General features: G+C 41.8%; 1 protein-coding gene across 1 annotated transcript in view; it reads left to right on the top strand.

Moving 5' to 3' along the window:
• Positions 1–18: 18 nt before the first annotated feature.
• PGGT1B (protein geranylgeranyltransferase type I subunit beta) overlaps positions 19–16,132 on the top strand; it is a 38,217-nt gene continuing 22,103 nt past the window's right edge. The window contains 2 exon segments of the mRNA XM_086770389.1: positions 19–252; positions 5,641–5,759. Of these exon segments, the coding sequence (XP_086626515.1) occupies positions 128–252; positions 5,641–5,759 (244 nt within the window). The 5' untranslated portion in view covers positions 19–127.

The raw sequence follows: 16,132 nt of genomic DNA, 5'->3' as shown, positions 1-16,132 counted from the left end.
ACCCGCTCCGCCACGGCCCCTCCCGCGGGGGCGCGGCCCGCTGGCGGTGACGTTACCGCGGAGGGCGGGGCGCGGCGCCTGCCGCGCGTGACGCCGTTCGTGCGCGCCGGACGCGGGCGGCGGCAAGATGGCGGCGGCGCCGTGCTCGGGAGAAGCGGAGCGGCTGGACTTCCTGCGGGAGCGGCATGTGCGTTTCTTCCAGCGCTGCCTCCAGATCCTGCCCGAGCGCTACTCGTCCCTGGAGACCAGCAGGTAGCGGGCCGGGCTTCTGCAGCCGCCGAGGGGCAGCGGGCGGGCTTGCCGGGCAGTAGTGGCCGCAGGGCCGGCCTTCGGGGCCGCCATGCCCCGCTGCCCTCGGGCTCGGCGGCCGGGGTCTCGGTGCGTGGGACGGCGGGACAGACCCCCGTTACCTTTCACCCGAGTCCCCCGCCGCGCCCCGCCCGTCCCGGGCAGGCGGCGGCGGCGCCGCTTCCTTCTTCGGCAGGCAGGCGCGGTGACGGGAAGTCCCTGCTGGGGGGAAATCCCTGCCCAGCCTCCCGCCGCTGTCGGCGGGGCGCGGCCCGCGCGGCCCCGGAACGGAAAGGAAAGCACTGCCTAGAATCGGCCAGCCAGCAGACAGCTCGCCAAAAATAGAGGGGTTTAGTCTGTGCTCGCATCGACTCCCCGATATCCACTGGGGAAGACTTGGTTCTTTTAATCTATATTCAGCCCTATGCTTCACTGTTTTAATCCGGCCTGGAAGCCGATTTTGAAATAAATGACTTAAGCCTTTTGTAGCTCAAAGTCAGCACACAGAAGACTCCTGTTTATGTAATAGAATGTAATCTTCATTAACTAGTATAAGAGTTAAAATACTAGTGAAATGTGTTCCTCACTTTGAATTAGACTTTCACGTTCCCCAGAAGGTCGGATCAGTGATCTCCAGAGGCCCTTGACAACCTAGATGTACCTGTTCTGTGATTTACATTGCCAAGCTGTCACAGTTTGCCACTGAGCTGAAACAGAGGGTCTTTTCCAGTCTTACTGAATAATGCTAATAATAATACTAATTGTTTTGAGAACTCTTGAGAAATTAATGAGCTGTCTGAGCTTAAGTTTAATGTGTGGTCATAGTAGCCACAATACCTTAAATAATCAGTGCCCGCTGTATTGTACATAGTAGTTGTGCAACACTGAAAAAAACACTGTTTTCTGAAAATTTGAACTATGAATTTTAAACTATTTCAAGATGCCTTAATTTTTGGCTAATGAATGCAGCCTGAGCCTTCAATTAGAATAAAAATCATGGTCACCTAAATTTATGCATTTTTTTTAGTCATTAAGTTTCTGCTCAGCCAGAGGTTTTCAGTGCTCTTACACTGACTTTTAGATATGTGTTCTGCAGATGTACAGATCTGTCTGTTAACAAATTCTAAGCAGGGGACTGAAACGTAAAGGTATCTTCCACAGTTTGGCTTTGAAGGTACTGAGCTTGCCTTTTTGACAAGTTCGAAGTTCAGCAAGCCTCCTGAGCTGGTACTGCTGCAGAAAGAAATACTGTTACCCTTTTATTCTTACCTCTCTTATTCCTACATTAATGTGGATTCATGATGAGTTAAATGGGGAAACTCAACTAAATTAGACTTGTAAAAAAAAAAAAAAATAAAATAAATTTTTAAAGAAGTTCAGGGGTCAGCCGTGCATCCAGTGCTGTCCTGTTGTTTGAACCCTAGGTACTCCATAACAGAATCTCAGGCATCAAATCTTTTAAAAAAAAAAAAATTGTTTAAATGATACAGCCGGGAAAAAGCAGCTTGAGCTGGGTGCCTCTGGAGAGAGACCCAGAACAGAGACATCGCTGGACCTGCCCTTTGCTTGCCTTGTCCGCACCTTCTGGCCCAAAAGTAATTACTGGTCTGGGGTCTTCTGACACCTCATTGGATTTCTTCTCCGTCTCCAAAGTGTTATCTGTCCACATCTTATCCAGCAGCAGCAGTCAACAGTAGCTGCAGCTTGTCTGAACAGGAACAGCCAAGAAACAGGAGATCAATCTGTTGTGACCACCTTATCTTCTGATTTGTGCTGGTCTTGAGGCCATCCTGTATGTAACTCAGTAAAAACATCTAAACTCAGTAAAAATTCAGTAAAAGTTCACTGCTTGCTGCCTAAGGCTTCTGCAAATCTAGGCACTCAAGCGAAGTGAGTGATGCTAAGCAGACAGCGTACCAAATCACATGATACAATGCTATGATTTTTGCATCCTAATGCAAATGGCTGACCATAACTGATCCGTTCTATTTCTAACATCTTATTTAAGCCAAAGGACTAGTATTTCTTAACATCTGTGAGTTGGTTTTGGTTCAGTGCATTGCAGTAGAAACGACTGCATTTGTTGTCACCAGGCAGGGTGGTAGGGGATGAAATTTTCAACGCAGTGCTGCTCCATTCTAACTTAAGCTGTAGTTTGTCAAATACTAAGGAGTAGGTACAACAATAAATTTGATTACATGTCCTTTACTCAACTTCCTGGCTCAGAGCTTTCGTAATTATTTTTGTCTGTAGTTACTGCATGCAGCATCAGCAACAGTAGTTTTTAAGTAATCTAGTTGATAGTGTTTCAGTGAGTACTGTGGAGGTTTTGTGGGAGAATGCAACTCACCAAGTTTCGGAAGTCTTTCAGATTGTAGTGCTTCATGGTGCTCTTTGTAGCTCACTCAGTTTCTCAAATGCTTCACTTCAAAGACTTTCTGAATTTTTCTTGGAAACTATAGTCTTTGTCGGTGCCTGTAGACGGAATGCTCTGAATCTCTTACCAGAAATGGCTTTACTTGCTTGTCTTGGAGGGGAACTTAAGACCTCCTGTTTTGTAAGCTTTTGGTAGGTCAATTAACAAATAAATTTCAGCTGTCAATCTTTGATGCTTGACTTCCTAAATTAATACACATGCAGTAACTAAAGTGGTAGAAGAAAGATACAGTGAAAGTGATGCCAGACTTCAGGCTTGTCTTACAAAGGTCTGCCTTCTCTGGAAATCACTATGTGTAAGACACTTCATGCTGTATGTCAGCAAAGGTGCTGCTGAGTTGTCTTTGTTGGAAAATGTGTCTGTTAATTTTCTGTGAGGCAGGATAGAGTATGGAGTAAGGATGCAGTACCTAGATGGCCGTATCAAGAACTGTCTGTGTCCAGTGGTTCCAGATGTTCTTGCCAGTCATATGTGAATTCCAGCACACTGTATGGGGCTGTTCCTCAGTCATGCTGGTACTATTAACACAGAGAATCAGCTCTGAATAAGTAAACTGAAACCTAACTATATGTAAAACCACTTTTTACATTAATTTATGTGATACATGTATTTTTAAGTATAGGTGAGATGTATTGTCTGTCTTGTATGTACAGCCGTGTGGGTTTGGACCTAGTTTGTGGCAGTTTCTAGTGCTGAAGTTGTTTTGTGCGTATTGTTTGTGCCTCATTGGAAGTAGCTTAGCTGGGTAATGTAGTGTGAAAATGTTTTTAAGTAGTTTCAGTAAAAGATTGTCACTTAGTGTTTGTGAAAACCAGGAAATATATGTAAGGTTTCAAAGAAACAATTTACTTTAGCTGAACAGTAAATATCTCGGTTTTTTATAAAAGTAGTGATTTTGCTTGAAATGATAGGTTATTATCCAGAGTCAGATTTTGGTTTCCACAGATCTGATTAATGGCGAAAGTTAATATAACCCTTGAAGTGTTCTTCATTTTATACTTTGAAAACCATTTTTTTGGTCATCAAAGAGCTTAAAAGATACTCTTGTTTCACATAGAAATACCTTTGTGTGCAACTTTTTTTGGCTTTCTATACACAAAGCTTTATTTGTAGTAATAATAATAAAGATATATTTTCAAATTCAATTATTACAGAGTAAGTATACACTTTCTTTCTGCCAAGAATATGTGCAGTAATGCAGCTGTACACTATTCCGTGTTTGGGATGTTTGGTCTTGGGTTTGTTGTTTGGTTGGGTTTTTTTTGCGAGAACCTTAGGGTTGCATGGAGAGATTTTTTTAAAGAGGGAATGTTAGTGTTCAGTACCCAAGCAGGTTATAGATTGAAACCTTTAGTTTGTAAGAGTGGTATGAAAAGCACTGCAAAAGCTGAGTGTCAAAAGATAGTGTAAAGTAACCTCAGTTTAACAAGTCACCATTATCAACTGAGTTGCAGCCACCACCCGTGTTATGTAATCCTAGATAAGAACAGTTTTGAAGCAGAAGTTGTTGACTTAAATGCTGCTTATGAATGGCCACATGATGACTATAGCAGCTGGTCAGGCCGCTGGTAGGAATGTCACCTTTTGAGGTTGTGTCATTTTGTTGAAATCAGTGTCAGCTATATCATCATTTGGCTGCTGTGTTTTAATTAGAAGAATTCTTTTGGAGGTGTGAGGCTGACTCACCATTTTTTTTTAGTGTTATTGTGGTTCTGGTGCAGAACCACATACAGAAATTAAGTGGCTGTGGAGGCTTCTGTTCACATCTGTCTCCTCATCGTCAGAGGTGTCTACTACTGATGGCCGAGGTTGCTCTGCAGATTATAACTTAGTCTCCTAAGGAAAGTTGGCATTAACTTTTGGTTTTCCTTAGCATGCTAAACTAGTTTCTGCCTGTGTAGTAGCTGTTTCACAATCCATCATCTTATCTGCTGAAAGGAAAACAAGAATTTGTAGGATGGGCGGATGCAAGTGTGGGTAGCAAAGTATACATGCAGCTGATTTTAATCTGAGTCAGAACTTCCAAGGTACCATTACATGGATATTTTCTCTTATAGCAAGCTATCTCAAGTTTGTAACCTAGTGCTGTTGCTTTGCTGCTCTTGTCAGAGCAAGTAATGCGACTGTTTGAGAGGCCATCATGTAAACTAGGTGACTGCGATAGTTTGAGGTAAAAACAAAACTCTCAAAGAAGGTGATTCCGTGATTCTAAGGCATTGGTTGACAAGTGTGGTAGTACACATTTATGGAAGGAAAGAAGCTCTGGGCAAGAAGAACATTTAGAATGGTAGCTACTGTACTCTTATATTGGATACTTGGATTTGATGTGCTTAATTTTAAATGTTTAATTAAGTTAGTCATCTAGGCTCCTTTATATCAGAGGACAAGAAATAAATACCTCTAGATCATAATTAATCTTGTGCGTCTGTTTATACACTGATTGGTTACAAAGAAAGCCTTGCTGTTTGACACCTAACTTCTAAGCATCTGCAGCTGGGGTTTGAACACAATGAGAGACAGCTTCCCGCAGTTCAAGGTTAGCTTGCACTTACTGCATATTCATGTAAGTATTCATCACAGAGAACTAGTATTCCATACGTTAATAACCTAGTTTACTTCGTAGAAGTTTTTTCAGGTAAGCAGGCCCTTAGGTTTATGTCTGAGTTGGCGTAACATTACTATATAAAAGGAGGAGAGGCTTATATGATAAGCCTTGTTGAGACAGGGAAATGTTTACAGTATAAAGAACATAATTTTGTCCAAGTAGATAAATTTTATGCTTTCTGAGCTAGGCTCTATGTGTTCCACCACTGTCAAAGGCTGAGAATTCATAGATATTTCTGTTTCTGCAACCGTTTGTTAATTTCCCCATGATATTTATGGTGGGAAGTGTAAGTCTTATCTTTTTCTTTTAGGTTAACAATTGCATTTTTCGCACTCTCTGGTCTGGATATGTTGGATTCCCTAGATGTGGTGAACAAAGATGATATAATAGAATGGATTTATTCCCTGCAGGTCCTTCCCACAGAAGACAGTGAGTGAGTTTTTAGTTTTTTTTTAATTGATATTAACATCTTTACTTTTGCTTTTCACCTGGGGAATAGTGGATGGCTCTTGGTTTTTATAAAATATAAGGTTGACCTTCCTGAAGTGCTGTCCCAATAATTTCAGATAGCAGTGTTGAGCAAATCCTAGAAATAGATCCTTCTAAAGTAGTAAAGCTAGAAAAAAATATTATTCTGACTTTTTTTTAATGTATACAAGGTGAAGCTATGAAATTAAATTGAAGATAAGACAGTATAGAGTAGTAATGAAGTTGCACCTTTAAGCATCTCAGAGGAATGTTTCACCTCGTTCTAGAAGAAATGCATGTGTTATATAAGTATTACAAGTCTAATAGTGATTATATTGACTTCTACTAATTGTAGCTATGCCAGGAGCTCTGAGTGCAGGTGTGGTTATTTGGAACAGCTTTTGGAAAATGGGAAGTGTAAGGTTAAGAAGCAAAAGAGATAAATACAGTCCCTGCTTTAAAATGAAAAATCTGTTCTTTAGATTTCTGAAGGTCAGATTTACGTTATGTTTTTAGAAGGAGTATTGCTGTTGCTGCATCCTGGCTGTCCTCAGATTGGAAGGTGCATAGTAGATCCAAGCCAGGGACGAAGAACGCAGGAAGTATCACTTTCCTGATCACTCATACTGGGTGGTCTTGGCAATTTTTTCTGTGGCAGTGCAGGTGAATAGCTAATAGCAGTAGAGGGCGTGGAAGGGAGGGAGATGTAGGCAAGGCACTGTTTTTTTTACAGGCAAGGCACTGGTTTTTTTTTACAAAGGGAGATGCTGGCATGTTAAGTGCTGGTGTGGGGATAGCTCCAGGCTGGTCTCTAGAGATGAGGTAATTCCAGCTGCCCACCTGTAAAATCATGAACATTTACTTTGCATGTTGGATAGATGTAGAAAGAGAATGGTGCATTTCCTTATAATATCTAGTCTAATTACATACTACACATCAGGTCTCCTCCCTAAAAGCAGTTTTAGGAAATAAAAGCAGTTTTATGAAGTAAGCGTATGAAAGTCAAGATTGCTGATACTTGGTTAATAAAAAGATCCCTTTTCTTACTATAGTGATTTACAAACCAGCAGATCCGCCCCAGGCATTAGCTCCAATAGATTTTTTTTTTTTTTCCTTGTGTTATATCCCGGAACTGATTGTGGAAAACTAGGAGTTTGGGTCACATAATTATTCCCACAAGGTTTTTATCACAAGACAGTTCCTCTCCCTTAGTGTAAAAAAAAAAAAATCCAAGGTCTACATGCGTTGTTTTTAGAAGTTGCTCAACTTTCTGATCTTTAACCCAGTCTTCAGGAGTGTGTTCTGACAGAATAGTGAAGTTTACAAGAAGAGAGATTATTATAGGTGTTTTTTGTTTCTTGGTCTTTGATAGTATGCAGTAATTCTCAGTAAGGTTTTTTTCTACCTAGCCAATGTTTGGAATAGTCCCCTTGTCAAGAGCCTGCTAGGGAGGGCAGCATAAATCTCAGCCTGCAGATGTGGAGGCTAACAGTCCAGGGCACAGATGAAATGTGCTCCTTCTTTTTCTAGCTATCATCCCATCATAAGATTACAGGACAGTAGTTTTGCAGAGGGCGCTTTTGGCAGTGTAGTCTGTGCTTTTAAGTAACAAATCTGTCCTTTTTACCCGAGGAGCAATCTTCCCTCCAATCCTGTATTTTTGTATCACATTGTAATAACTCTGTTCTTATTAAGCTCTCTTGCTTTTGGTAATAACACTACACTATGTGGTCACTCAGCCCCTAAAACTTCAACATTATTTTAATTCCATGTTTACTTCATCTGATGGACAACAGATGGTGAAAAATGTAAATTATACCAACAGCAGCAAATTAGATACTGGATGACTAAATGTTCAGAAGGGGAATGTATACCCTTTTGTAATGTCTGCTTGCAATAACATGTATTGACTTTGTACTTTTTTTTAATCCTGGGTGTGTGCAGTATTTATTAATTGGCAGCCTCGCAACAGCAGAGCTCTGACTCCCTCTTCCGGCATTTTTGAAAAAGTAGCTAAACTCTGGTGGGCTGCAGCAGTGAAGCTTTTGGTTTAGAAATATTTGTGTGTATGTAGTTAAAGAGAACGGTTGGTAGCTTCATGCATCAGAATCTTTCCAGGTGGAAAAAAAAAAAATCTTCACTTTTAAAGAAATATTCCATTGCTGCTTCTTTCACATACGTGCTGATAAATTCTTCTTTCCAGGGAAAAATTATTTTCAAACATTTATATTACAACACTGTTTTATTATGTAGTTTCTGGAATGATGAATTCCAGTAATCTTGCCTTAAGTAACTGTATTGTGCTTCATGTAAATCTTCATTATTTTTGACTCTGGGACTGAAAACCTATTTAAAACATACATTTTTAAATTGGAGTATAGTTTTACAGAATCTTAGTTCTTTGTATTTGATTGCATCACTTGTTGAATGCCTAAAATGAGCAAAAAGAAAATTCCTGTAATTCTTATCAGAATAATAATTTTCTCTGCTGTTCATGTTTGTCCCTTCAGAGCTTCCATATCCGTAGCATTTCAGCTGATTTTTATTTAAAGCAGTTTTTAGGATGGCAAATTAAAGTTATTTTGAGAACTACTGCTACCTTACAGTCATTTTTCCAATGGATGGGAGACAGAGCAGTTGGTACTCTGCAAACTTAATATACATTATTTTGTCATTAACTATTATAGTAGGTGTACTGGCTGGGATAGAATTCATTTTTCCATAGTAGCCTGTATGCTGCTGTGTTTTGGGTTTATGACTAAAACAGTGCTGGTAGCACAGCAGTGTTTTCGCTGTTGCTATGCAGCATCAAGGCTGTGTCTTTTTCCTCCTTTATACCACTTCTCCCCCAGCAGATCCAGCCAGGGGACACAGCCAGGACAGCTGACCCCGACTGACCTGAGGGATACTCCATACCATCTGGCACCATGTTCAGCAGTAAAAGCTCGGGGAAAGGAGAAGAAAGGGGTTGATGTTTGTGGTTCTAGCATTTGTCTTTCTGAGTAACCCTTACATGTGCCCAGCTTTCTGGGAAGTGGCTAAACACTTGCCTGGCTGACGAAAAGTAGTGAATGAATTCCTCCTTTGTTTGGCTTCTGCCCACAGCTTTTGCTTCACCTCTCAAACTGTCCCTATCTCAATCTCTGAGTCTTCTCCCCTTCTGTTTTCTCACTCTCCCATGGGAGGAGGAAGTGAGTGGGTGGCTGTGTGGGTGCCTAGCTGCTGGTCAGAGTAAACCCACCACTACAGGGCGATACAGAATCTGGTACTTCTTAGTACTTCTTAGAGCCTGACAATATATTGTGATAGTTTTAGATAAAATGTTTGTATTTACAAGAATGTGGTATGACTGAATTGAAAGGAGTTTGTAGCCTTTGAAATTTTTTATGGAAAACTAAAGCTCTTGAGTGTGAAGTGATCTCACTGGGTAAGAAAGCAAATATTTACTCGGTGAGCCTAATTGAAGTGCACTAAAGGATGCGAAAGATTAAGGTCTGTCAGGATAGACTATATTCTTCTGTGGGTTTGTTGTAATTGTGATTCAAACAAATAATGTCCTTTAGGTACCATAATTTAAACTCGAGTGTTTTAGAGACTGACAAAATAGCAATTCTAACTAGGAAGGAATGGCACGTCACACATGCAGGCTGACCCCTCACACAGACATGTACCATCCTTAGCTGAATGCTTGGTCTCATTGCTGTCTTCTGCTTATCTGAAAGGCCTCTGTCTTCTATTAACTCTTGCAAAATAGTTTGGCTTTATATTCCATAGATCTTGACCATTGTTACATTTCCTTCACTTTTAGTAAATGCTTGGCTTAGGTGCATGGCTATTACATGTTTTGGTTTTGTTTTTGTTCACTGCAGAAAGACCTCGCTGCATTTCCTTTTAGAAATAAGTTGAAATCTTGGGAAAAAAACCAATTTTTTTCTTTTTTTTCATTTTGAGGACAGTGGTGCTTTTCTACAAGCCTTTTCAGAAATGATACGTATTCAGATGAAGATACATCTTTTAAAGTGTTAGTGGAATTGGAAAAGCATTGACAAAACACTCTGTTTAAACTACTTGTTCTTAAGATTCTTGTCCTGTCAGAGCTTTATTGTTTTTCCTCTCATAAAGCAGCTCCTAGACAGAATTTCAAATTTATTTTAACTATCTTAAAGTGCAGCTCTTAGCAGTGTGAGAAGGATGTATCCCAGTTTCCTGCAGGTCACATTCAAAAATGCTTAACTGTTTTAAAAATATAATGAATCCAGAGCTCTGTACTTGGGCAATCTAATTACAGACAGTGGGGGCACACTCCTTGGCCATAGTCATCCACCATCCTCGCCCATAACAACACTGGCATTTGTTTGACCCTGCTTCAGAGCTAGTTCAGCCTGTTAAAGTGGCAGAAAAGTGTGTATTTATTTCACGGAATCACAGAATTATCAAGATTGGAAAAGACCTAAAAGATCATCCAGTCCAACGATCACCAATACTTCTCAGCTAAATCATATCCCTCAACACAACATCCAAACGTTTCTTGAACACCCCCATGATCAGTGACTCCACCACCTCCTTGGGCAGTGCATTCCAGTGCCTGACTACCCTTTCCGAGAAGTAATATTTCCTAATGTCCAGCCTGAATCTCCCCTGGCGCAGCTTGAAACCATCGCCTCTAGTTCTATCACTGTCTACACAAGAGAAAAGGCCGACCCCTAGCTCACTACAACCTCCCTTCAGGAAGTTATAGAGAGCTATAAGGTCTCCCCTGTGCCTCCTCTTCTCCAGACTGAACAATCCCAGCTCCCTCAGCCGCTCCTCATAAGGCCTGTGCTCCAGACCCCTCACCAGCTTCGTAGCCCTCCTCTGAACGCGTTCCAGGGCCTCAATGTCTTTCTTGCAGTGAGGGGCCCAAAACTGAACACAGTACTCGAGGTGCGGCCTCACCAGTGCCAAGTACAGGGGGACAATTACCTCCCTGTTCCTGCTAGTAACACTGTTTTTGATGCAAGCCAGGATGCCGTTGGCCTTCTTGGCCACCCGGGCACACTGTCGGCTCATGCTCAGCCGAGCATCAATCAGTACCCCCAGGTCCGTTTCCTCCACACAGTCCTCCAGCCACTCCGCCCCAAGCCTATAGCGCTGCCTGGGGTTGTTGTGGCCAAAGTGCAGGACTCGGCATTTGGTCTTGTTGAACCTCATCCCATTGGCTTCAGCCCAGCTCTCCAGCCTGTCCAGATCCCTCTGTAGGGCCTCGTTACCCCCAGGCAGATCCACACTCCCAGCCAATTTGGTGTCATCTGCGAACTTACTGAGGGTGCACTCAATGCCCTCATCCAGATCATCAATAAAGATATTGAAGAGGACAGGCCCCAGCACCGACCCCTGGGGAACACCACTTGTGACTGGTAGCCAGCTGGATTTAACTCCATTCACCACCACTCTCTGAGCCCGGCGCTCCAGCCAGCTCCTTACCCAGCTAAGAGTGTACCCATCCAAGCCATGGGCTGCCAGCTTCTGCAGGAGAATACCGTGGGAGACAGTGTCAAAGGCTTTGCTGAAGTCTAGGTAGACCACATCAACAGCCTTTCCCTCATCCAGCAGATGGGTCACTTGATCATAAAAGGAGATCAGGTTGGTCAAACAGGACCTGCCCTTCATGAACCCATGCTGGCTAGGCCTGATCCCCCGGCCATCCCGCACATGCCGCATGATCTCCCTCAAGACTATCTGTTCCATAACCTTCCCTGTAACCGAGGTCAGGCTAACAGGCCTGTAGTTCCCCGGATCCTCCTTACAACCTTTCTTGTAAATGGGAGTCACGTTGGCAATCCTTCAGTCTTCCGGGACCTCACCAGTCAACAAGGAGCGCTGATAGATTATGGAAAGCGGCTCGGCTATCACCTCCGCCAGTTCCCTCAGCACTCTTGGGTGGATCTCATCCGGCCCCATGGACTTGTGGCAGTCCAGTTGAAGTAGTAAGTCTCTGACCGTTTCTTCCAGAATCACAGGGGGGTTAGTGTGCTCCCCAGCCGAGACTACCAGGTCAGAGAGAGGAGTACCCTGAGGATAACTGGTCTGACCTTTAAAGACAGACGTAAAGAAGGCATTCAGAACCTCCGCCTTTTCCTTATCCTCAGTGGTCACATTCCCAGCCTCATCCAGCAAAGAGTGGATATTCTCCTTTGTCCTCCTCTTACTGTTAATGTATTTATAAAAGAGTTTCTTATTCCTTTTCACCCCAGTGGCCAGGTTAAATTCAAGCTGGGCTTTTGCCTTTCTGATTTCACCTCTACACATCCTAACGACTTCCTTGTATTCATTCTCAGTTGCCCATCCCTCCTTCCACAGGCGGTAGATTCTCTTTTTCTCCCGGAGCCTCAAGAATAGCTCCCTATTCATCCACGCCGGTCTTCTTCCCCGCCGGCTCATTTTGCGGCTCAGGGGGACCGCCTGCTCCTGCGCCCTTAAGACTCCCTTCTTGAAGAGCAACCAGCTCTCCTGGACCCCTTTGTTCGCTAAGACTGAATGCCAGGGGACTCCCCCTACTAGTCTCTTGAACAATTCAAAGTCCACCCTCCAGAAGTCCAAGGTAGCAGTTTTACTATTCCCCCTCCAAGCTCCACCATGAATGGAGAAATTTATCATTTCATGGTCACTCTGTCCAAGGCAGCCCCCAACCTCCACATCTCCCACCAGACCTTCCCTGTTTGCGAACAGCAGGTCTAGCGGGGCAGTTCCTCTCGTGGGCTCTCTGACCAACTGCATTAGGAAGGCATCCTCTATGCACTCCAAAAACCTCCTAGACTGCTTCTTCTGTGCTGTGCTGTACTCCCAGCATATGTCAGGGAAGTTGAAGTCCCCCATGAGGACAAGGGCTGACGACCGTTCAGCTCGTGCCAGCTGCTTGTAGAATACCTCATCTGTCTCTTCATCCTGGTTTGGCGGTCTATAACAGACGCCCACCAGGATGTCTGCCTTGTCAGCCCTTCCTCTGATCTTTACCCATAGGGATTCAATGTTATCATCCCCAGTCACAATCTCAGTAGCAGAAAAGGATTCCCTAACATAGAGAGCCACACCACCACCCCTCCTTCCTTGCCTGTCCCTCCTGAAGAGTTTGTAGCCATCCATTGCAGCGTTCCAGTCATGGGAGCAATCCCACCACGTTTCTGTTATGGCAACTAGGTCATAGTTTGCCTGCCGCACTATGGCTTCCAACTCTTCTTGCTTGTTCCCCATGCTGCATGCATTAGTGTAGACGCGCCTCAACTGAGCCCCTCGCCTCTCTCCTAATCCCAATACCACTTCCCCAGGCCGATCTCTAGCAGGCCTGGCTTTATCCCCTTCCCCCTTCCTATCTAGTTTAAAGCTCTCCCTAAGATAAGGTTAGCTTTGTGTTTCATTGGTCAGCTGTGTTGGCTGGGAGGGCTAGTGCCAGCCCAGTAGGGGAGAGGGAAGAAGATTGTACTTTTTTACAGCTGGATGCTTCACTGGCTTTGCTGTACCAAGAAATGGCACCAAAAGGACATCTGAGGCTTACTTCATTTGTGGGTCTAAACCTCTAGGACCCACACATAGCAGGCTGAAAACCATTAGACTCCATCAGGGACATAAAACTTTATTCTGTCAAAGTCTAAATATTGATTTGTAGTAGTGCTTCTTTCTTCTTTACTTATGTGCCAGTATTGAAAAAAATTGATAAAATGGCCTTGACTGTTTTTGAGATTATATTGTTACACGTGAGCTTTCTGATCATGAGTTGCTTGAGCAGAAATACAATTTTTTTCCTTCAGCATAACCTTCTTTAATGGCTATATTTGAAGTATTTATCTGGATGTATAATGGACTTCTGTTTTACAGAATGCAACTTTGCATTTTATGGCATATTCTAGTGCTTTGATTTATAAGAATCATTCTTTTTTAGCCCTAGTTCAGTAAGAATTGCCTATGCTTACTTTTTTCTGGATGTACTGACTGTGTCAGTCTATGTTAAAGCTGTGATTTTTTAAAAAATATATAAGATTTTAATGATGTATGTAAGCTTGCTTCTATACTTAGCAAAATGAGAAAAGCCTGGAACCAGAGGAATGCATAGGTAACCTAAATGGGAAGAAATAGTGGTAAAAGTTATCAGTTATCTTCCCATGCTGGACAAATCATAAAAGATAAATAACAAAAATTTTCTGTCTGTAACAAAACAGCTCCCAGAATAAGCCATCTATGGTTGTCACTTAGAGCGCTGTTACACATCTTAAGGACTTTCTGGACTACGCATACTTAAATAATGTGGTTTTCTTCATGGGAAAGTCTCAGATCTTGATTTAAGCCTGGAATCTTTTGGTTTGGGAAGAGGATCATTTTTCTTTAGTTCTGTTGTCAAATGTGAAAACTTTTTCTGGATGTCTTTTGTTCAGGTTGCAGTCATGCAGCAGTTGATTAAATATTTATTACTTTTTGCTACCTTAAGCACTTTCAGAAAGTGGTATGCTTAACTCTGAAAGTGAACACTAGGTAAGTAACATTTCATAAAACTGCAGTTATACTTGATGCTTCAGCAGACTGTACTGGAGCTGAACTGGTCTGTCCAGCAATTTTTTACAAGGGAGATAAACTATGATCGTATCCTTTTAATTAGAGTATGTTTAATTTCTAATTCTAGTTCTGGTTCTGACAGGCTGTTTGTGATTCAGAAAAGTAGGCAAAAGTTTGATTAACACTACTAAGCTATTACATAAGAAGTAGAAGTATTTTGCAATAAAATAGTAAAACCAACTTCATAGAAGGTCATATACATAAACTAAATGACAGTGGCTTTTCCTTAATTCCCTTTTGGTTCCCATTTGGTTTTGAACTTGTATGTTCACAGGAAGCTAAAAAAAAAAATTGAGACATGACATCAACGTACCAGAATCATCTGGTTAGAAATGAGCTGTTTTCACTTCCCATTATAACACTTCCTTTATCAGCTCAGCATTCTATTTTTTTAATTCCAGAATTGTAACTAGCAAATCATCTGTAATGATGAAGATCTAGGAAGCATCTGTTGCATGCACGTTAATGACAAGGTTTTTTTTTGTTTGGAAGAGGAAATAAAATTCCCTTTAAAGATTATGCAGCCCTGCTCCTTCCAGGGGGTTGGACTAGATTCCCTTCTGATGCAAACTATTCTGTAATTCTAGGATTCTCCTAGGAGCCAGTGTGTAGAGTCTAGAATTGGACATAAGAAGTCATTGACATAAAGAGTCAAAATAGATTTTTAAATCACGATAGGAATACAGTTAAAAATCCAGCATTTTAAAATTAGCAATACTGGTTTTAATTGGTAGCAGTTCAGTAGTACAAGAAAAAAATTTAAGTTCTACACAAAAATTGAACAGCTAAAGGGCATAATAGATCCTGATTTCATTTGTGTACTCTATTTTTAATCTCTCTTTTTCATAGTAGTTATCAAATCAGAAGCCAATCTAAGTGACCCAGAAAAGCACACAGTGCTTGGGTTTCACACTGCTGTTTCTACATTGATAATCAGTTACAAGCTGTAAAACTAGAAGGCCAGTGGTGGGGATTTTTTGGATGAATCCTTCCATCTGGGAACTGAGTTCTGTTTGACTGCAGAGCTTTTTTAATTGTAGCATGTTTTCATTTCCAGCAGGCCAGAACAGTTGTGTGCCAGTAGGGTAGCAACTGTTTTCTGAATGAAGAGTTTCCATGTTAGTGCCATTTCAAAGTGAATTTTGTAGTTTACTTAAGCACTTACGGGACAGATTCATTTTTTTTTCCTGAAAACAGGCCAAGTGAATGGTGATTTTTCCACAGTGTCAGCTAGGAAATCTGGTATTTAAGAAGTAGGAATTCTAGTTCTCCTCTTCCTGATTCATTCACATTGTGTCATTTTTCAAATTGTGATGGTTTTTGGAAAGTATCCTTCAGGACCATAGATTAGTCCTCAAGACTAACGTTTATTGTGCTTTCCAGAACCTGTTGCAACATGAAATGCAAGTCTTTGACTCCAGGGTCTAACATTCTCTACTGAGAAAATTTAGATTATAACAAAATACAACAGGCATTTTTTGTCAACAAATACAGATACTCTTTATTTTTTCTCTTTAAGGGTGTGCCTAAAGCATACTGAATAGTAGGCTGAAATGACCTTCATTACACCTGTAGAATAATTTAAAAATACTTTTGATTGAAGGGTGAAGGAAGGGGAGAATTGCAGGTGGTTGGTTTTTTTTTTCCTGTTACATAATAGTTCACTCCATGTAAATTAGAGCCAAAGACTTGTCTAGTAGAGAAACTTACATGCTTTAACCACGTTTAAGTAGTTAGACTACTAAAATCTT

The sequence above is a fragment of the Chlamydotis macqueenii genome, chromosome Z, assembly GCF_036417535.1.
Source record: "Chlamydotis macqueenii isolate bChlMac1 chromosome Z, bChlMac1.mat, whole genome shotgun sequence".
Classification (NCBI taxonomy): domain Eukaryota; kingdom Metazoa; phylum Chordata; class Aves; order Otidiformes; family Otididae; genus Chlamydotis; species Chlamydotis macqueenii.
The sequence above is the reverse complement of the archived record's forward strand: the minus strand, read 5'-3'. Positions and strand labels throughout refer to the sequence as shown.